Below are 23217 nucleotides of genomic sequence, written 5' to 3' on the forward strand. Positions count from 1 at the left end.
TGTCATTTGCGAAAGCTTCAGTCTGAGACTGGCCTCAGTAATGATATAGCATGTGGTAGAGCAACAGGCCCCACACAGTGAAGTGGAACCACACTGCTTATTATAGCATCATCAACCTTAACTACACAAGACAGAAACAGTAGTGTTTGTAGAAACTGACTATTAGTTGACCCGTATACAATAACACATACAGTAGTACGTATAAGTAGAACTAATGTATACCACTCTCTGTTCTGTTCCTGACATTCTCGATTCTACTGCATGGTGACAGATGACAGGAAAAATATAGGATTTGTTGCTTTATCAACCTGTTTGGATTGAATTGGCCACAGACTGAACCTGCTATGCATGTGTGTTCAAACCTGTTTCCGATTGCATTGGTCACAGCAATGTAGTATACATATGAAAGGATTTAAAAAATACATCTCTCTCTCTCTCTGTAAGACTGAACAATGGCAGCATGGCCCTGATCACAGCAGGAAACACTTCCAGGGCAGAGTTTATCAAACACCTAAAGAGATACAACAGTGTAAACAATCAGGTGAGGTCACCTGGTCACCCTTCCTTCCTTACACACCTAAATGCACCCACTTACTTACGCAGTTACACACGAGACATATACACTGGGGCAATTTTCATCATAGGTACACTTCAACTATGACAGACAAAATGAGAAAATAAAATCCAGAAAATCACATTGTAGGATTTTTAATGAATTTATTTGCAAATAATGGTGGAAAACAAGTATTTGGTCACCTACAAACAAGCAAGATTTCTGGCTCTCACAGACCTGTCTCAAACCAGTCTCACAGACTTCTTCTTTAAGAGGCTCCTCTGTCCTCCACTCGTTACCTGTATTAATGACACATGTTTGAACTTGTTATCAGTATAAAAGACACCTGTCCACAACCTCAAACAGTCACACTCCAAACTCCACTATGGCCAAGACCAAAGAGCTGTCAAAGGACACCAGAAACAAAATTGTAGACCTGCACCAGGCTGGGAAGACTGAATCTGCAATAGGTAAGCAGCTTGGTTTGAAGAAATCAACTGTGGGAGCAATTTTTAGGAAATGGAAGACATAAAAGACCACTGATAATCTCCCTCGATCTGGGGCTCCACGCAAGACCTCACCCCATGGGGTCAAAATGATCACAAGAACGGTGAGCAAAAATCCCAGAACCACACGGGGGGACCTAGTGAATGACCTGCAGAGAGCTGGGACCAAAGTAACAAAGCCTACCATCAGTAACACACTACGCCGCCAGGGACTCAAATCCTGCAGTGCCAGACGTGTCACCCTGCTTAAGCCAGTACATGTCCAGGCTCGTCTGAAGTTTGCTAGAGAGCATTTGGATGATGCTTCTACACCTGCATTGCTTGCTATTTGGGGTTTTAGGCTGGGTTTCTGTACAGCACCTTGAGATATCAGCTGATGTACGAAGGGCTATATAAATAAATTTGATTTGATCCAGAAGAAGATTGGGAGAATGTCATATGGTCAGATGAAACCAAAATATAACTTTTTGGTAAAAACTCAACTCGTCGTGTTTGGAGGACAAAGAATGCTGAGTTGCATCGAAAGAACACCATACCTGCTGTGAAGCATGGGGGTGGAAACATCATGCTTTGGGGCTGTTTTTCTGCAAAGGGACCAGGACGACTGATCCATGTAAAGGAAAGAATGAATGGGGCCATGTATCGTGAGATTTTGAGTGAAAACCTCCTTCCATCAGCAAGGGCATTGAAGATGAAACGTGGCTGGGTCTTTCAGCATGACAATGATCCCAAACACACCGCCCGGGCAACGAAGGAGTGGCTTCGTGAGAAGCATTTCAAGGTCCTGGAGTGGCCTAGCCAGTCTTCAGTTCTCAACCCCTTAGAAAATCTTTGGAGGGAGTTGAAAGTCTGAGTTGCCCAGCAACAGCCCCAAAACATCACTGCTCTAGAGGAGATCTGCATGGAGGAATGGGCCAAAATACCAGCAATAGTGTGTGAAAACTTTGTGAAGACTTACAGGAAAATGTTTGACATCTGTCATTGCCAACAAAGGGTATATAACAAAGTATTGAGATAAACTTTTGTTATTGACCAAATACTTATTTTCCACCATAATTTGCAAATAAATTAATAAAAAAATCCTACAATGTGATTTTCTGGACTTTTTTCCCTCATTTTGTCTGTCATGGTTGAAGTGTACCTATGACGAAAATTACAGGCCTCTCTCATCTTATTAAGTGGGAGAACTTGTACAATTGGTGGCTGACTAAATACTTTTTTGCCCCACTGTATGCACACACACACACACACTGACTGGCTGACTGGTGTGACTGGCTGACTGTGTGACTGGCTGACTGTGTGACTGGCTGACTTGTGTGACTGGCTGACTGTGTGACTGGCTGACTTGTGTGACTGGCTGACTGGTGTGACTGGCTGACTGTGTGACTGGCTTTCTGTGTGACTGGCTGACTGGTGTGACTGGCTGACTGTGTGACTGGCTGACTTGTGTGACTGGCTGACTGTGTGACTGGCTGACTTGTGTGACTGGCTGACTGGTGTGACTGGCTTTATGTGTGACTGGCTGACTGTGTGACTGGCTGATTTGTGTGACTGGCTGGCTGTGTGACTGGCTGACTGGTGTGACTGGCTGACTGTGTGACTGGCTGGCTGTGTGACTGGCTGGCTGGTGTGACTGGCTGACTGGTGTGACTGGCTGGCTGTGTGACTGGCTGACTGTTTGACTGCCTGACTGTGTGACTTGTGTGACTGGCTGACTGTGTGACTGGCTGACTGTGTGACTGGCTGACTTGTGTGACTGGCTGACTTGTGTGACTGGCTGACTGTGTGACTGGCTGACTGTGTGACTGGCTGACTTGTGTGACTGGCTGACTTGTGTGACTGGCTGACTGGTGTGACTAACTGGCTGTGTGACTGGCTGACTGTGTGACTAGCTGACTGGCTGATTTGTGTGACTGGCCGACTGGTGTGACTGGCTGACTGTGTGACTGGCTGACTGTGTGACTGGCTGATTTGTGTCACTGGCTGACTGTGTGACTGGCTGGCTGTGTGACTGGCTGGCTGGTGTGACTGGCTGACTGTGTGACTGGCTGACTGTGTGACTGGCTGACTGTGTGACTGGCTGACTGTGTGACTGGCTGGCTGTGTGACTGGCTGACTGTGTGACCGGCTGGCTGTGTGACTGGCCGACTGGTGTGACTGGCTGACTGTGTGACTGGCTGGCTGTGTGACTGGCTGGCTGGTGTGACTGGCTGACTTCTGTGTGTGACTGGCTGACTTCTGTGTGTGGCTGGCTGACTTCTGTGACTGGCTGACTGTGTGACTGGCTGGCTGGTGTGACTGGCTGACTGGTGTGAATGGCTGGCTGTGTGACTGGCTGACTGTTTGACTGCCTGACTGTCTGACTGGCTGGCTGTGTGACTTGTGTGACTGGCTGCCTGTGTGACGTGCTGGCTGTGTGACTGGCTGACTGTGTGACTGGCTGACTGTGTGACTGGCTGACTTGTGTGACTGGCTGACTGGTGTGACTAACTGGCTGTGTGACTGGCTGACTGTGTGACTAGCTGACTGGCTGACTGTGTGACTGGCTGATTTGTGTGACTGGCTGACTGTGTGACTGGCTGACTGTGTGACTGGCTGACTGTGTGACTGGCTGGCTGGTGTGACTGGCTGACTGTGTGACTGGCTGACTGTGTGACTGGCTAACTGTGTGACTGGCTGGCTGTGTGACTGGCTGACTGTGTGACTGGCTGACTGTGTGACTGTGTGACTGGCTGACTGTGTGACTAGCTGGCTGGTGTGACTGGCTGACTGTGTGACTGGCTGACCGTGTGACTGGCTGACTGTGTGACTGGCTGGCTGTGTGACTGGCTGACTGTGTGACTGGCTGGCTGTGTGACTGGCTGACTGGTGTGCCTGGCTGACTGTGTGACTGGCTGGCTGTGTGACTGGCTGACTTCTGTGTGTGACTGGCTGACTGTGTGACTGGCTGACTTCTGTGACTGACTGACTGTGTGACTGGCTGACTGTGTGACTGGCTGGCTGGTGTGACTGGCTGACTGGTGTGACTGGCTGGCTGTGTGACTGTCTGACTGTTTGACTGCCTGACTGTCTGACTGGCTGGCTGTGTGACTTGTGTGACTGGCTGCCTGTGTGACTGGCTGGCTGTGTGACTGGCTGACTGGTGTGACTGGCTGACTGGTGTGACTGGCTGGCTGTGTGACTGGCTGGCTGTGTGACTGGCTGACTGTGTGACTGGCTGGCTGTCTGACTGGCTGACTGTGTGACTGGCTGACTGTGTAACTGGCTGGCTGTGTGACTGGCTGACTGTGTGACTGGCTGACTGTGTAACTGGCTGGCTGTGTGACTGTGTGACTGGCTAACTGTGTGACTGGCTGGCTGTGTGACTGGCTGACTGTGTGACTGGCTGACTGTGTGACTGGCTGACTGTGTGACTAGCTGGCTGGTGTGACTGGCTGACTGTGTGACTGGCTGACCGTGTGACTGGCTGACTGTGTGACTGGCTGGCTGTGTGACTGGCTGACTGTGTGACTGGCTGGCTGTGTGACTGGCTGACTGGTGTGCCTGGCTGACTGTGTGACTGGCTGGCTGTGTGACTGGCTGACTTCTGTGTGTGACTGGCTGACTGTGTGACTGGCTGACTTCTGTGACTGGCTGACTGTGTGACTGGCTGACTGTGTGACTGGCTGGCTGGTGTGACTGGCTGGCTGTGTGACTGGCTGACTGTTTGACTGCCTGACTGTCTGACTGGCTGGCTGTGTGACTTGTGTGACTGGCTGCCTGTGTGACGTGCTGGCTGTGTGACTGGCTGACTGTGTGACTGGCTGACTGTGTGACTGGCTGACTTGTGTGACTGGCTGACTGGTGTGACTAACTGGCTGTGTGACTGGCTGACTGTGTGACTAGCTGACTGGCTGACTGTGTGACTGGCTGATTTGTGTGACTGGCTGACTGTGTGACTGGCTGACTGTGTGACTGGCTGACTGTGTGACTGGCTGGCTGGTGTGACTGGCTGACTGTGTGACTGGCTGACTGTGTGACTGGCTAACTGTGTGACTGGCTGGCTGTGTGACTGGCTGACTGTGTGACTGGCTGACTGTGTGACTGTGTGACTGGCTGACTGTGTGACTAGCTGGCTGGTGTGACTGGCTGACTGTGTGACTGGCTGACCGTGTGACTGGCTGACTGTGTGACTGGCTGGCTGTGTGACTGGCTGACTGTGTGACTGGCTGGCTGTGTGACTGGCTGACTGGTGTGCCTGGCTGACTGTGTGACTGGCTGGCTGTGTGACTGGCTGACTTCTGTGTGTGACTGGCTGACTGTGTGACTGGCTGACTTCTGTGACTGGCTGACTGTGTGACTGGCTGACTGTGTGACTGGCTGGCTGGTGTGACTGGCTGACTGTGTGACTGGCTGGCTGTGTGACTGGCTGGCTGGTGTGACTGGCTGACTGGTGTGACTGGCTGGCTGTGTGACTGGCTGACTGTTTGACTGCCTGACTGTGTGACTTGTGTGACTGGCTGACTGTGTGACTGGCTGACTGTGTGACTGGCTGACTTGTGTGACTGGCTGACTTGTGTGACTGGCTGACTGTGTGACTGGCTGACTGTGTGACTGGCTGACTTGTGTGACTGGCTGACTTGTGTGACTGGCTGACTGGTGTGACTAACTGGCTGTGTGACTGGCTGACTGTGTGACTAGCTGACTGGCTGATTTGTGTGACTGGCCGACTGGTGTGACTGGCTGACTGTGTGACTGGCTGACTGTGTGACTGGCTGATTTGTGTCACTGGCTGACTGTGTGACTGGCTGGCTGTGTGACTGGCTGGCTGGTGTGACTGGCTGACTGTGTGACTGGCTGACTGTGTGACTGGCTGACTGTGTGACTGGCTGACTGTGTGACTGGCTGGCTGTGTGACTGGCTGACTGTGTGACCGGCTGGCTGTGTGACTGGCCGACTGGTGTGACTGGCTGACTGTGTGACTGGCTGGCTGTGTGACTGGCTGGCTGGTGTGACTGGCTGACTTCTGTGTGTGACTGGCTGACTTCTGTGTGTGGCTGGCTGACTTCTGTGACTGGCTGACTGTGTGACTGGCTGGCTGGTGTGACTGGCTGACTGGTGTGAATGGCTGGCTGTGTGACTGGCTGACTGTTTGACTGCCTGACTGTCTGACTGGCTGGCTGTGTGACTTGTGTGACTGGCTGCCTGTGTGACGTGCTGGCTGTGTGACTGGCTGACTGTGTGACTGGCTGACTGTGTGACTGGCTGACTTGTGTGACTGGCTGACTGGTGTGACTAACTGGCTGTGTGACTGGCTGACTGTGTGACTAGCTGACTGGCTGACTGTGTGACTGGCTGATTTGTGTGACTGGCTGACTGTGTGACTGGCTGACTGGCTGACTGTGTGACTGGCTGGCTGGTGTGACTGGCTGACTGTGTGACTGGCTGACTGTGTGACTGGCTAACTGTGTGACTGGCTGGCTGTGTGACTGGCTGACTGTGTGACTGGCTGACTGTGTGACTGTGTGACTGGCTGACTGTGTGACTAGCTGGCTGGTGTGACTGGCTGACTGTGTGACTGGCTGACCGTGTGACTGGCTGACTGTGTGACTGGCTGGCTGTGTGACTGGCTGACTGTGTGACTGGCTGGCTGTGTGACTGGCTGACTGGTGTGCCTGGCTGACTGTGTGACTGGCTGGCTGTGTGACTGGCTGACTTCTGTGTGTGACTGGCTGACTGTGTGACTGGCTGACTTCTGTGACTGACTGACTGTGTGACTGGCTGACTGTGTGACTGGCTGGCTGGTGTGACTGGCTGACTGGTGTGACTGGCTGGCTGTGTGACTGTCTGACTGTTTGACTGCCTGACTGTCTGACTGGCTGGCTGTGTGACTTGTGTGACTGGCTGCCTGTGTGACTGGCTGGCTGTGTGACTGGCTGACTGGTGTGACTGGCTGACTGGTGTGACTGGCTGGCTGTGTGACTGGCTGGCTGTGTGACTGGCTGACTGTGTGACTGGCTGGCTGTCTGACTGGCTGACTGTGTGACTGGCTGACTGTGTAACTGGCTGGCTGTGTGACTGGCTGACTGTGTGACTGGCTGACTGTGTAACTGGCTGGCTGTGTGACTGTGTGACTGGCTAACTGTGTGACTGGCTGGCTGTGTGACTGGCTGACTGTGTGACTGGCTGACTGTGTGACTGGCTGACTGTGTGACTAGCTGGCTGGTGTGACTGGCTGACTGTGTGACTGGCTGACCGTGTGACTGGCTGACTGTGTGACTGGCTGTCTGTGTGACTGGCTGACTGTGTGACTGGCTGGCTGTGTGACTGGCTGACTGGTGTGCCTGGCTGACTGTGTGACTGGCTGGCTGTGTGACTGGCTGACTTCTGTGTGTGACTGGCTGACTGTGTGACTGGCTGACTTCTGTGACTGGCTGACTGTGTGACTGGCTGACTGTGTGACTGGCTGGCTGGTGTGACTGGCTGGCTGTGTGACTGGCTGACTGTTTGACTGCCTGACTGTCTGACTGGCTGGCTGTGTGACTTGTGTGACTGGCTGCCTGTGTGACGTGCTGGCTGTGTGACTGGCTGACTGTGTGACTGGCTGACTGTGTGACTGGCTGACTTGTGTGACTGGCTGACTGGTGTGACTAACTGGCTGTGTGACTGGCTGACTGTGTGACTAGCTGACTGGCTGACTGTGTGACTGGCTGATTTGTGTGACTGGCTGACTGTGTGACTGGCTGACTGTGTGACTGGCTGACTGTGTGACTGGCTGGCTGGTGTGACTGGCTGACTGTGTGACTGGCTGACTGTGTGACTGGCTAACTGTGTGACTGGCTGGCTGTGTGACTGGCTGACTGTGTGACTGGCTGACTGTGTGACTGTGTGACTGGCTGACTGTGTGACTAGCTGGCTGGTGTGACTGGCTGACTGTGTGACTGGCTGACCGTGTGACTGGCTGACTGTGTGACTGGCTGGCTGTGTGACTGGCTGACTGTGTGACTGGCTGGCTGTGTGACTGGCTGACTGGTGTGCCTGGCTGACTGTGTGACTGGCTGGCTGTGTGACTGGCTGACTTCTGTGTGTGACTGGCTGACTGTGTGACTGGCTGACTTCTGTGACTGGCTGACTGTGTGACTGGCTGACTGTGTGACTGGCTGGCTGGTGTGACTGGCTGACTGGTGTGACTGGCTGGCTGTGTGACTGGCTGACTGTTTGACTGCCTGACTGTCTGACTGGCTGGCTGTGTGACTTGTGTGACTGGCTGCCTGTGTGACTGGCTGACTGGCTGACTGGTGTGACTGGCTGGCTGTGTGACTGGCTGGCTGTGTGACTGGCTGACTGTGTGACTGGCTGGCTGTCTGACTGGCTGACTGTGTGACTGGCTGACTGTGTAACTGGCTGGCTGTGTGACTGGCTGACTGTGTGACTGGCTGACTGTGTAACTGGCTGGCTGTGTGACTGTGTGACTGGCTGGCTGTGTGACTGGCTGACTGTGTGACTGGCTGACTGTGTGACTGTGTGACTGGCTGACTGTGTGACTAGCTGGCTGGTGTGACTGGCTGACTGTGTGACTGGCTGACCGTGTGACTGGCTGACTGTGTGACTGGCTGGCTGTGTGACTGGCTGACTGTCTGGCTGGCTGGCTGTGTGACTGGCTGACTGGTGTGCCTGGCTGACTGTGTGACTGGCTGGCTGTGTGACTGGCTGACTTCTGTGTGTGACTGGCTGGCTGTGTGACTGGCTGACTGTGTGACTGGCTGACTGTGTGACTGTGTGACTGGCTGACTGTGTGACTAGCTGGCTGGTGTGACTGGCTGACTGTGTGACTGGCTGACCGTGTGACTGGCTGACTGTGTGACTGGCTGGCTGTGTGACTGGCTGACTGTGTGACTGGCTGGCTGTGTGACTGGCTGACTGGTGTGCCTGGCTGACTGTGTGACTGGCTGGCTGTGTGACTGGCTGACTTCTGTGTGTGACTGGCTGACTGTGTGACTGGCTGACTTCTGTGACTGGCTGACTGTGTGACTGGCTGACTGTGTGACTGGCTGGCTGGTGTGACTGGCTGACTGGTGTGACTGGCTGGCTGTGTGACTGGCTGACTGTTTGACTGCCTGACTGGCTGACTGGCTGGCTGTGTGACTTGTGTGACTGGCTGCCTGTGTGACTGGCTGGCTGTGTGACTGGCTGACTGGTGTGACTGGCTGACTGGTGTGACTGGCTGGCTGTGTGACTGGCTGGCTGTGTGACTGGCTGACTGTGTGACTGGCTGGCTGTCTGACTGGCTGACTGTGTGACTGGCTGACTGTGTAACTGGCTGGCTGTGTGACTGGCTGACTGTGTGACTGGCTGACTGTGTAACTGGCTGACCGTGTGACTGGCTGACTGTGTGACTGGCTGGCTGTGTGACTGGCTGACTGTGTGACTGGCTGGCTGTGTGACTGGCTGACTGGTGTGCCTGGCTGACTGTGTGACTGGCTGGCTGTGTGACTGGCTGACTTCTGTGTGTGACTGGCTGACTGTGTGACTGGCTGACTTCTGTGACTGGCTGACTGTGTGACTGGCTGACTGTGTGACTGGCTGGCTGGTGTGACTGGCTGACTGGTGTGACTGGCTGGCTGTGTGACTGGCTGACTGTTTGACTGCCTGACTGTCTGACTGGCTGGCTGTGTGACTTGTGTGACTGGCTGCCTGTGTGACTGGCTGGCTGTGTGACTGGCTGACTGTGTGACTGGCTGACTGTGTGACTGTGTGACTGGCTGACTGTGTGACTAGCTGGCTGGTGTGACTGGCTGACTGTGTGACTGGCTGACCGTGTGACTGGCTGACTGTGTGACTGGCTGGCTGTGTGACTGGCTGACTGTGTGACTGGCTGGCTGTGTGACTGGCTGACTGGTGTGCCTGGCTGACTGTGTGACTGGCTGGCTGTGTGACTGGCTGACTTCTGTGTGTGACTGGCTGACTGTGTGACTGGCTGACTTCTGTGACTGGCTGACTGTGTGACTGGCTGACTGTGTGACTGGCTGGCTGGTGTGACTGGCTGACTGTGTGACTGGCTGACTGTTTGACTGCCTGACTGTCTGACTGGCTGGCTGTGTGACTTGTGTGACTGGCTGCCTGTGTGACTGGCTGGCTGTGTGACTGGCTGACTGGTGTGACTGGCTGGCTGGTGTGACTGGCTGGCTGTGTGACTGGCTGACTGTGTGACTGGCTGGCTGTCTGACTGGCTGACTGTGTGACTGGCTGACTGTGTAACTGGCTGGCTGTGTGACTGGCTGACTGTGTGACTGGCTGACTGTGTAACTGGCTGACTGTGTAATTGGCTGGCTGTGTGACTGTGTGACTGGCTGACTGTGTGACTGGCTGACTGTGTGACTGGCTGACTGTGTAACTGGCTGGCTGTGTGACTGGCTGACTGTGTGACTGGCTGACTGTGTGACTGATTGACTGTGTGACTGACTGGCTGTGTGACTGGCTGACTGTGTGACTGGCTGACTGTGTGACTGACTGACTGTGTGACTGACTGGCTGTGTGACTGGCTGACTGGCTGACTGTGTGACTGGCTGGCTGTGTGACTGGCTGACTGTGTGACTGGCTGACTGTGTGACTGGCTGACTGTGTGACTGGCTGACTGTGTAACTGGCTGGCTGTGTGACTGGCTGACTGTGTGACTGGCTGACTGTGTGACTGACTGACTGTGTGACTGACTGGCTGTGTGACTGGCTGACTGTGTGACTGGCTGACTGTGTGACTGACTGACTGTGTGACTGACTGGCTGTGTGACTGGCTGACTGGCTGACTGTGTGACTGGCTGACTGTGTGACTGACTGACTGTGTGACTGGCTGACTGTGTGACTGGCTGACTATGTGACTGGCTGGCTGACTGTGTGACTGGCTGACTGTGTGACTGGCTGACTGTGTGACTGGCTGACTGTGTGACTGGCTGACTGTGTGACTAGCTGGCTGTGTGACTGGCTGGCTGTGTGACTGGCTGACTGTGTGACTGGCTGACTGTGTGACTGGCTGACTGTGTGACTGGCTGGCTGTGTGACTGGCTGACTGTGTGACTGGCTGACTGTGTGACTGGCTGACTGTGTGACTGGCTGACTGTGTGACTGACTGGCTGTGTGACTGGCTGACTGTGTGACTGGCTGACTGTGTGACTGACTGACTGTGTGACTGACTGGCTGTGTGACTGGCTGACTGGCTGACTGTGTGACTGGCTGACTGTGTGACTGACTGACTGTGTGACTGGCTGACTGTGTGACTGGCTGACTATGTGACTGGCTGGCTGACTGTGTGACTGGCTGGCTGTGTGACTGGCTGACTGTGTGACTGGCTGACTGTGTGACTGGCTGACTGTGTGACTGGCTGACTGTGTGACTAGCTGGCTGTGTGACTGGCTGGCTGTGTGACTGGCTGACTGTGTGACTGGCTGACTGTGTGACTGGCTGACTGTGTGACTGGCTGGCTGTGTGACTGGCTGACTGTGTGACTGGCTGACTGTGTGACTGGCTGACTGTGTGACTGGGCAGGGAAGTCTACCTCTGAGTGATACAAACATATTGTTTTATGTACATATTGTTTTAATGTAATGTTCAGACAAATAGTTAGAGGACTTCATCATTTCCATGCTGTCTGTCTATCCGGGAGAAGTTCTGACTAATGTTTGTTATTGGGCCATTTCCCATGAATACAAGCAGGAAATGGAAATTATTCAATTATGACTCAGACAAACAAACAGCCATGAGTTTATTTATAGTCTGACTTCTATTTAAATGTTTTAGTTTGATTTGAACGATGTCTGGGACACATCTGGAAAACGACGCTTGAAAAATCTATCTCCAGATGGGAAGTCAGAACACATATACCAGTTGAGGTTGGAAATGTTCCACTATCATATCTAGACCCAGTGCTCCATGTCCTCCTCCATGTCCTCCTCCATGTCCTCCTCCATGTCCTCCCTGTTTCCTTCATGAATAAAAGATATGCTGGGGCGTTCATATGTACTATGTTCATGGTTACGGTGGCTTAACTGAACTGAACTGTTGTCGAGGACAGGATGGAACCTCTGTGACCAGAGTCATAGATGGCGTCATTATTGTGTAGGGAATTGTCTGGTTGGGGATGCTGTGCATCATTGCCCCCTAGTGGTTGGAGTTGCTACTGACTGAGACGATGGTCTTGTTCTCTCAGTCCTCTTTCCTCTATTCCTCGCCTCCCTCTCAAAGCTTATTGGAGGTTCTAGGGAGGGATGTTGGATCCTCCTTGTATACAGTTGGACAATAATATAATCTTCTTCTTCTCCTCCTCCCCAGTTTAGTTTCTCCTTCGTGGAGACGCAGACAGTGTGGGCTGTGAGGCTCCGCCCCCGCTCTCAGAGCAGCTGGTCTGATGACATCGCTGAGGACAATGGAGAGTATGACTCTAAGAACGCGCCCATCATCTCCTCCGAGGGGGCCTACCCCTGGAACGTAGACGGAGACCTACTGGAGGTGCCCTCAGAGCTGCTCATCAGGTACAGCTCCTGTTCTTGACCTGAGACCCCCCATGATCCTAGATCAGCAGCCCTACTCTGAGACGCTGTGTGAACACTGGCCGATGTAGTAGGTATAACTCTATCCTTTAGCTGGTCTAAAGCCCCATAGCAACTACACTGTCAGACCTTCAACCTGGATACAAACCCTGTCTCAAATAACATGTTACCAAGGCAATGACCTACCGCTGCTCACTAAGTATAGCCCTGTACTGTAATCTCATGGTCATATTACTCTGGGTTTAATTTACACTTCTCAAAGACAGTTCTTAGAGGTCATGTTCAGTGTAATTTAACCATTAGTCTTTTTTCGATCATATATTTAAATTTAAAACCGGTATTGAAGAATTGCTTCACTGAAGTATGTTTCACCACCAGGTTACATCCTCAACTCCTGACCCTGTTTGTTTTACCACCAGGTTACATCCTCAACTCCTGACCCTGTTTGTTTCACCACCAGGTTACATCCTCAACTCCTGACCCTGTTTGTTTCACCACCAGGTTACATCCTCATCTCCTGACCCTGTTTGTTTCACCACCAGGTTACATCCTCAACTCCTGACCCTGTTTGTTTCACCACCAGGTTACATCCTCAACTCCTGACCCTGTTTGTTTTACCACCAGTTTACATCCTCAACTCCTGACCCTGTTTGTTTTACCACCAGGTTACATCCTCAACTCCTGACCCTGTTTGTTTCACCACCAGGTTACATCCTCAACTCCTGACCCTGTTTGTTTTACCACCAGGTTACATCCTCAACTCCTGACCCTGTTTGGAGTGTACATCGAGGAGGCAGAGGAGGCACACATCAAGTGCAGCTGCATTTAACACTGTATGTAGAGCGGAATCGATACCTTTTAAAGCTGTCTAAAGGGTGGATGAGTCTATACACATACCAACCTCCACTGGCATTGCCACAGAATGTAACATACAGTCTTTCCTACTGTGCTTTACAAGAAACTGTCTTCAGTGTATAGACTGTCTAGTTTAAACTATCTACAAGAGAGGAGCTTTTACACAACCTAAAACTATGTATGTAGGGGTTGTCGATACGCACAACCTCCGTTTGCACTATCACTGAATGTCACCTACAGGCTTTACTACTGTACATCTTTGAATGTTAGACGTGAAATAACCAAATGGAGGACAGACAGGCACATTAAATAGAAAAGGTTGGTTTATATTAAAGCAAAGACAACATAATACATTCCAGTGCACGATTACATCAATTATCAGACCAAAGTGAAATGTGTTGACAAACAAAATGTTATCTGTCCATTTTTACACGCCACACACGTATTTATTAAAAATAAAAAAATCTTTCAATTTATAGAAATGTGGAATGTGCCCTCTTTATTTTTGTGAAAACGGACAACTTGGTCATGAAAGGTTGACTCCCTGAAAATTGAAGCAGTAAAAACTCTTCCGCATGCAGCCTACCATCTCTCCAAAAGCTGAATGTTCCAACCCCTTACAGCTACAGTAACAACACACAATCCATAGGGATGAACATTTTACAAAAGGTAAGGCCATTGATCCGTGTGTTCCATTTGAGGAACGTTTGCCTATTGAACAAGACCATGGAATGTTCAGCTTCATATCCTGAGTTCTTGGTGGGGAATAAAAACAGGAATGATAGGCCTGAGTCATTTCTGAAGAACAAGCTCTTTCATTTTTCATTTCTGACTGTGTTGGAAACTTCTGCTGCCATGGTGTAGGAGTTGCTGGTGTATGAGTTGCTGTCGTACACACACACACACTAAAATGCATACACGCAAACGCACGTATGCACACACACAGGGTGCTGTCCCCTTGAGGAGTGGTATGTGTCATTCAGTGAGTGAGTCAGTGAACAGACGCCTTTTTTCACTGATGACACTTCCCTGACCTCCTCATCCTTCTGTTACCTTCAGTTCTATATTATAACAATTAAACCTTCTGTCCCATTCACTCCATAAGCTGGTGAGCAAAAATACAAATTGAAGAATTAACACCTGTGCAGGTACTGGTCTTACTGGTCTGTTACACTGGACACGTAACTTTTGCAGAGTATGAAATGCTCCTATTCATTTCTATGAAACATGGGTTTAGGCTGTACGGCTCGGCAGAGGCTTTCGCTGGGTCTCACAGATCAACCAGAGCAAATGTTCCTTCTTTCAATCTGATGGTTTATCACTAGTGACACTAGTTTCACAATAAATGTGTGACATTGTGACCGTTTGAGGCTGTTTCCCCTCCCTACCCATAGCATGAAGATACAAAAGGAAATGTTGTTTAAAAAGGATGCGAAAGAAAGGTCCTCTTGATATATCTATATACACAGTATATACACACCTAATGAGGATAGATTTGGCATATAGATGTGTATATATCATTGTATACAAATAGACTTCCTATCCATAGAGAAAAGCTTCAGCAGTGCATTCATACATTTTTTGTACAGCAGACACAATAAATATGCGCGACCGAATCCAAGTAGTCAGGTATGGGAGAATGTTTTGCAACGTAAAATGAGCGGTTCTTAATTAATGGACAGAGACAGAAAGTGCCTCCGTGTTTCACACTCTGTTTTGGAGCGTTTTCTTCTGTTTCATGCCTATTGAACAAGACCATGGAATGTTCGGCTTCATATCCTGAGTTCTTGGTGGGGAATAAAAACAGGAATGATAGGCCTGTTCTTGTGAGGTCACATAGTCCATTCCACGTACGCAGTCCAATGTTCTATACTCTCACTGCAACAAGCCCAGAGGTTAAAGTGCAAACGTTTTTCCTCTGGCATGTTTTAGAGAAATTACAGCATTTTGTTGATTCCTAGATTTTGAGCCACAAATGTTTGAATTGTCCTGCAGTTCTTTCCCTTGGGTTTGGATGATCTCAATCAAAATGGGCCTTTTTAGTAGAGAAGCTGTTCCCCAGCAGTTAGTTCATGTTGTCGTATAGAACCATTCTGTATTAGTACACTCTTAGGATATACTCTCAGTCTTCTCACTCTTTGGTACATAGTCCCAGCTATCCCTCCTGATCTCTTTCTTAAACTGCCTCTTGAAGAAACCAGCCTGGGAATGAAAGAACAAGGTTCAGTTTCAGATGAGAAGGAGAGGGAAAAGAATGCAGTGTGTTTGGATGCTGTTTTGTGTGTAGTGTAAAAGATGAAGGTGTCGTACTGACCTTCCAGAGGGCGAAGATGAGCAGGGCCAGGATCAGGAGTCCCACCAGTAGACTCCCTACAATGATGAACCCCTCCACTGCTGCCTGAGGCTTCTGGTTGAAGTGGGCCTCCAACACAACCTGAAACATCAGAATGAAATAAAACGTTATTACCGTGCACTAGTATTACATTGTACATCTATGACCTGGAACATCAGACAAGGTTGGAAATGTCCCGTCATTTACACCGCTGTCCTAATATGGACACTATACATTCCAGCGTTTTATAATAGTAAGGCACTCGGAGGTTGCATAGGCAATTTCCTGACACTTCTTAACCCTACCAGGACATTTGTATTTATTATGGATCCCCATTCACTTCTGCCAAGCTACTCTTCCTGGGGTCCAGCAAAATGAAGGCAGTTATACCATTTAAAAAAACATTACAATACATTCACAACAGATTTCAAAACACATTAAGTGTGTGCGCTCAGGCCTCTACTCTACTACCACATATCTACAATACAAAATCTGTGTATGTTATCGCGTGTTTGTATACTTGTGCCTGTGTTGTGTCGCTTCACAGTCCCCGGTGTTCCATAAGATGTATTTTTATCTGTTTTTTAAATCAAATTTGACTTCTTCCACGAGTTGCTTGATGTGGTTTAGAGCTCTATATAGTACTGTGTGCCTCCCATAGTCTGTTCTGGACTTGGACTTATGCATGGATGTCAATACCTCTCACAAATACAAGTAGTGATTAAGTCAATTTCTCCTCCACTTTGAGCCAGGAGAGATTGACATGTATATTGTTAATGTTAGCTCTCTGTATTTATTTATTTATTTCACCTTTATTTAACCAGGTAGGCTAGTTGAGAACAAGTTCTCATTTACAACTGCGACCTGGCCAAGATAAAGCAAAGCAGTTCGACACATACAACAACACAGACTTACACATGGAGTAAAACAAACATACAGTCAATAATACAGTAGAAAAACAAGTCTATATACGATGTGAGCAAATGAGGTGAGATAAGGGAGGTAAAGGCAAAAAAAAGGCCATGGTGGCAAAGTAAATACAATATAGCAAGTAAAACACTGGAATGGTAGATTTGCAGTGGAAGAATGTGCAAAGTAGAAATAAAAATAATGGGGTGCAAAATAAATAAATACAGTAGGGAAAGAGGTAGATGTTTGGGGTAAATTATAGATGGGCTATGTACAGGTGCAGTAATCTGTGAGCTGCTCTGACAGCTGGTGCTTAAAGCTAGTGAGGGAGATAAGCGTTTCCAGTTTCAGAGATTTTTGTAGTTCATTCCAGTCATTGGCAGCAGAGAACTGGAAGGAGAGGCGGCCAAAGGAAGAATTGTTTTTGGGGGTGACCAGAGATATACCTTCTGGAGCGCGTGCTACAGGTGGGTGCTGCTATGGTGACCAGCGAGCTGAGATAAGGGGGGACTTTACCTAGCAGGGTCTTGCAGGGAGCCACTGACCTGGAGCCAGTGGGTTTGGCGACGAGTATGAAGCGAGGGCCAGCCAACAAGAGAGTACAGGTCGCAGTGGTGGGTATTCTTTTTTATTTGACCTTTATTTAACCAGGCAAGTCAGTTAAGAACAAATTCTTATTTTCAATGACGGCCTAGGAACAGTGGGTTAACTGCCTGTTCAGGGGCAGAACGACATATTTGTACCTTGTCAGTTCAGGGGTTTGAACTTACAACCTTCCGGTTACTAGTCCAACGCTCTAACCACTAGGCTACCCTGCCGCCCCAGGGGCTTTGGTGACAAAATGGATGGTACTGTGATAGACTCAATCCAATTGATTGAGTAGGGTATTGGAGGCTATTTTGTAAATGACATGTATACATCCAAGGGCCAGCCATACTGCCCTGTTCTGAGCCAATTCCAATTTTCCTAAGTCCCTCTTTGTGGCACCTGACCACACGACTGAACAGTAGTCCTGTTTCGACAGTACTAGGGCCTGTAGGACCTGCCTTCTTGATAGTGTTGTTAAGAAGGCAGAGCAGTGCTTTATTATGGACAGACTTCTCCACATTTTAGCTTGATAATGTTGTATCAATACGTTTTGACCATGACGGGTTACTCCAAGCAGTTTAGTAGTCACCTCAACTTGCTCCCCATTTCCACATTATTCATTACAAGATTTAGTTGAGGTTTAGGGTTTAGTGAATGATTTGTTGCAAGTACAATGCTTTTAGTTATATAGGACTAACTTATTCCTCGTCACCCACTCTGAAACTGACTGCAGCACTTTGTTAAGTGTTGCAGTCATTCCAGTCACTGTAGTAGCTGACGTGTATAGTGTTGAGTCATCCTCACACATATACACATGCTTTACTCAAAGCTGATTGGTCGGCTATTTGAGCCAGTAAAGGGGGCTTTACTATTCTTAGGTAGCGGAATGACTTTTGCTTCCCTCCAGGCTTGAGAGCACACACTTTCTAGTAGGCTTAAATTGAAGATATGGCAAAAAGGAGTGGCAATATCGTCCGCTATTATCCTCATTAATTTCCCATCCAAGTTGTCAGACCCCGGTGGCTTGTCATTGTTGATAGAAAACAATATTTTTTTCACTCACTTTACAGAAATCAAAATTACAACGCTTGTCTTTCATAATTTGGTCAGATATACTTGGATGTGTAGTGTCAGCGTTTGTTGCTGGCATGTCATGTTTTTACTATCATTCTTTATATCGTTTATCTTTGTTTCATAGTATAGTTTCTCATTTTTATTCAGTTTAGTCGCATGATTTCTCAATTTGCAGTACGTTTGCCAATCGGTTGTGCTGCCAAACCTATTTGCCAAACCTTTTGCCTCATCCCTCTCAAACGTACGATTTTTCAATTCCTCATCAATCCAATAACAGTTTTTACTATAGTAAGCAATTTTAGTAATTGGAATAAACAATTTCATAAATGTGTCAAGTGCATGGACACGGACTTGACATGGACTTGAGTGATCTCCATTGTGGAACAGTGACATGCTATCCTTCAAAAGATGACTGTATAAGGCCAATGTATCACTACTGTATAGGCCTATCATTTCTTACCTGAGCAATAGGGGTCTGCTGTAATAGGATGGTGTGAGGGTCCTCCCTTGGTGATGTGATGATGCCAGTACTCTCTATCAGCATCACTCCATGACGACCCTGAGGAGAGGGGGGGGGGGTAAGATTTGATTACATTAGAACACTTTAATATCCTCAATGAAGAAATTATCATTTGTGTTGTCATTTTAAGAGATTTGAAAGTATAGCATTAGTGAAGTGTTTACCGGTGTGAGCTGTAGAACAGTGGGGTTGAGCTTCACTTCCATCTGAATGGTGGCTTCTTTCCCAATGTCCATGTCTCCTAGTCTACACACCAGAGTCAGGCACAGGTCGTCTCCGTGAGCACAGAACTATGGAGAGAAACAGCACTATTGTGATTTCATTTTAAAACATCAACATCAGTGGAATATAGCACTGCTACATAATAAGGTTAGGGCCAATTCCATTTAAACTCAGGAAGTAAACAAAAATGTAAATGTTCCTCATTGAAAAGTTGGGGGAAAATTAGAATTCCAATTAATGTACTTCCTGAAATGACTGCATCAATATGGAATTGACCCCAACACTGCTACATACTATAACTATATACATTATAGGAATAGTTGAGGGAGGTATCTACCATTTTGCGTTTGCTAGTTTTGGAGAAGAAGAAGACCAGTTCCTTGATTAAAGACGACCGTGGCACCTCACAATCATCTTCTACTGTGATGGAGCCGTTTTTAATGGAACATTCTCCAAGAGAGGTCTAACAGATGAGGAAAGAAAATAAGTTAGATATTGGTGATTATAAACTGGGTGGTTCGAGCCCTGAATGCTGATTAGCTGAAAGCCGTGGTATATTTAAGCAATATGGCCCGAAGGGGTGTGGTATATGGCCAAAATACCATGGCTAAGGGATGTTCTGGACACAGCCCTTAGCCATGGTATATTGGCCATATATCACAAACTGTTTACCAACGTAATTAGAGCAGTAAAAATAAATGTTTTGTCATACCTGTGGTATACGGTCTGATATACCATGGCTGTCAGCCAATCCGCATTCAGGGCTCGAACCACAGAGTTTATAATAGACCATATACCATTGGTATGACAGAAATGTTCTATCTAATGGTCTAATTACGTTGGTAACCAGTTTATAATAGCAATAAGGCACCTCGGGTTTGTGGTACATGGCCAATATACCACGGCTAAGGGTGGAATATTTCATCAATCAATCACACTCTTACCTGAAAATCTGCAATGTGGAGTAATCTGTATGGATATGGTGATAGTATCTTGGGAATATCAATCTCAACTTCCGTGTTGAGAGATTTGCTTGGACCGATATTGACAACCTGCCAAGGCACACCGATACAATATGTCAGTATAAACCCAGGCAGTCAGTCATTCAAATACTCAAACTAGGCTGTAATGATCACATCAGTTTCTGTTAGAAAACAATGTTATATTGTATTCCTATGGTACATACCTTGTAAGTGTAGTTGAATGTCTCTGTGTAGCAATCAACTGGAGTAGGTTCCTGGTCACCAAATACAAAGGATGTTGGAGTCACAAACCTGCAAGGGAGATCAGTAATTAGCTTATGAAGTACAATAAGACATGTTTATATATACTGTCAATGAAGAGCGAGGTACTGTCTTTGTTACTGTAAATAAATGTCTTACCCATGGACACTGACATCCACGCCATATCTCAACGGTAACATCAGAGTGGCTGAGTTGTCATGCAGAAGATCCTCATTTTCAGAATTGTCTCTGGAAAAGACCATGTCAGAAGAAAAACAAGAAATGATCTATTTAGATTCCATTTCATATTAATCAATTTGATATATTGAAAACAAAACATTTAAGCAGTCAATGCCATTATACTGTTAAAGGAATTCAACTCAAAGAAGTTCCAAACATCAGACGTTGCAGATCTTCACATTGCTACTGTTTATCAGAGTGAGAGGCCAAAGCATACCTTCAAGCATTACATGACACTTGAAGATGGTTTTCAGAGGTGTCATGCCCATACGGGCACAAGGGCATGTGCCCCCTCAGATTTGTCCTGTTTTTAAAATGTGCAGATGTTAAAGTAACGACTAAGCTTCATAATTATTGCTAAAAGGAATTGTCAGTGGTATTTTGTAGAGATGGCACATTGACTGGACCAGGCAAAGCCCCCCAGTAAGTGGTTCCTTCCAAGGTGCACTATCGAGCAAAGATATGTATGCAGACCGTATTGCCAGTGGAAGAGGAGAGAGAGAGAGAGTCACACACAGTGTTTGATTTGATTTTAGCTGCCGGTGATGGGCAGGACTCGCAGGAGGTGTTTGTAAATTAATTTGATCAAGCTATGTAGGATATTGATTCCTTCTTGATGAATAAATAAATACTAAATAAATAATAACACAAAAATGTCCCAACATCATAACTAGCTACCAATCAAGTTAGAGTAGCTAGTCTATCTTAGCTGACATGCCTGCTGGCAAGGTTGCTAGACTTAAGAAAATAATACAATTGCTTTATTAATGATTGGGTACTATGTACCAATGTAGCAGTTGTACTAAACCCCTGCGGCATAAAGGTTCTTAAATAATCAATGTGCCTCATTAATTAAAATGATAATTGAACAGGGAAAGAACTATGCTTCGATAACGTATGCAGAAAAAATATACATCTTTTTTACATCGAACTAGGCATAACGATCATGGCTCTAGATTGCAGGAAAAGCTGTTCCAGCTGTTAGAAAAATGTGACATTCTCTGAACAAAACTCTGAGCAAGGAATGTCTCCAGTTAAGTGTTACCAGATATGAACATGGAGTGTTCTGAAACTGTCAAACATTACAAAGCTTTTCTTTACCCAAACGACAAAACAGGGGCCGCCGGATATACTTCTCAACTACACAACAATGTAACAACTACAGGAGGAAACCAAGAGAGGGAACCTGCAGCACCCTCTGATTTGAATAATTCAGGTCACTGGGACTGTGTTTCCTGTTCCCCCTAGCAACAGAACAAACACATACACTGCGTGTACAAAACATTAGCTGAAATTGGCTGAATGTGGTGGACCATTCTTGATACACACAGGAAACTGTTGAGCATGAAAAACCCAATGGCACCTACTACCATACCTCATTCAAAGACAGCTTTCACCTGGATTCATCTGGTCAGTCTATGTAATGGAAAGAACGGGTGTTCCTAATGTTTTATCCACTCAGTGTCACATTGGGCTGTTTTACGATCTGTCTGTTTGGTTTGATAAGGTTGACAAGACGTCACCGATGGTGTAACAGGACGTCAGTTTAAAAAACGTGCCATTCGATTGTTTAATGTATTTTGGAGAACGATTGCATTTGTGGGTTAGAGGATCTGTGCTAAGATCAGAAGTGGTGTTAGCAGATCCAGTTACCTGCAAAAGTCAAAATAAAGGTTATGACAAAGACCTAGGGTCAAAACATTGCACTCAATAACACTGCAGGCGCATTCAGTGTGTGGGCATCCATCTTTCCTTTATGGGTCTGTACTTACCCAAAAGTGTTGATGGATATGCTAATGTCACCAGCACTGCTACTCTGGTTTACATCCAACAGAAAGCTGATGTTCACCTGCAGAAAATACAGAAATTCTGATTAGATAGCAAGTAAGATATTACCCTCTTACACAGCAGTTTATAAAACGCTGCCTTTAAAACAGCAGCAGCATTGGCAGCAAACAGAAGATATGGGTCTGGATACCCACTGGGCACACAGTGGTTGAATCAACACTGTTTCCACGCCATTTCAGTAAATTTACGTTGAACCAACAAGGAATAGACATTGAACAGGGCAATCTGATTTTTTGTGTGAATGTAACTGTAATCAGTTAGTTACATTACCAGCAAAAATATCGTAATCAGATTACAGAAAAACTAGTTGATTGCTTCTTGGATTACTTTTAAATTCAGAAAGGATGTTTGAAAAAAATACATTAAGACACCTTTCTGTTTTTCTCAATGACATTCAATTCAGATTTTAAAAAGGTGCAATACATTTTTTTTTGCTCCTGATCGAGAGACCACTATGATGACACACTAAATGCATTTGATGGGTCCTTTTTGTCTTCTTCTAATGCATTTTAAGGGAAGGTAATCCAAAAGTAACTCAAAGTAATCAGATTACATTACTGAGTTCGTGTCATCCAAAAGTTATGTTACTTGTTACAATTTTAGACAGGTAACTAGTAACTGTAATGGATTACATTAAGAAAGTAACCTACCCATCCATGACGTTGAATTTATGTCTGTGCCCAGTGGGGTACAGACCCAGATTAATAGAGTAAAATTGGCGTAACATGGAAGTAAAGTTTGAGTAATTCTGGAGTAACCTTAGAGTAATATTAGAGTAACAGAGTATGGTTGGAATAATGTTAGAGGAGCATTATATTAAGGCTGGAGT

At 47.5% G+C, this 23217-nt stretch overlaps 2 protein-coding genes across 3 annotated transcripts in view; one reads left to right on the forward strand and one right to left on the reverse strand.

Annotated features, from left to right (window-relative positions):
• cerkl (CERK like autophagy regulator) overlaps nt 1–13908 on the forward strand; it is a 104257-nt gene extending 90349 nt beyond the window's left edge. Inside the window, exons 11-13 of one of the 2 annotated variants that reach the window (XM_020462232.2) lie at nt 445–541; nt 12360–12559; nt 13325–13908. In XM_020462232.2, the coding sequence (XP_020317821.1) occupies nt 445–541; nt 12360–12559; nt 13325–13406 (379 nt within the window). In that variant the 3' untranslated portion in view covers nt 13407–13908. The other variant, XM_020462233.2, reaches the window with a different exon arrangement.
• Nucleotides 13738–23217, reverse strand: part of itga4 (integrin alpha 4) — a 38480-nt gene continuing 29000 nt past the window's right edge. The window contains exons 20-28 of the mRNA XM_020462231.2: nt 22313–22389; nt 20460–20549; nt 20264–20351; nt 20022–20129; nt 19415–19540; nt 19020–19145; nt 18796–18894; nt 15747–15866; nt 13738–15634 (exon numbers count right to left, since the gene is read on the reverse strand). Of these exons, the coding sequence (XP_020317820.1) occupies nt 15542–15634; nt 15747–15866; nt 18796–18894; nt 19020–19145; nt 19415–19540; nt 20022–20129; nt 20264–20351; nt 20460–20549; nt 22313–22389 (927 nt within the window). The 3' untranslated portion in view covers nt 13738–15541. The remainder of the gene's footprint in view (nt 15635–15746; nt 15867–18795; nt 18895–19019; nt 19146–19414; nt 19541–20021; nt 20130–20263; nt 20352–20459; nt 20550–22312; nt 22390–23217) is intronic.

This window comes from Oncorhynchus kisutch, linkage group LG26 (genome assembly GCF_002021735.2).
Source record: "Oncorhynchus kisutch isolate 150728-3 linkage group LG26, Okis_V2, whole genome shotgun sequence".
Lineage (NCBI taxonomy): Eukaryota > Metazoa > Chordata > Actinopteri > Salmoniformes > Salmonidae > Oncorhynchus > Oncorhynchus kisutch.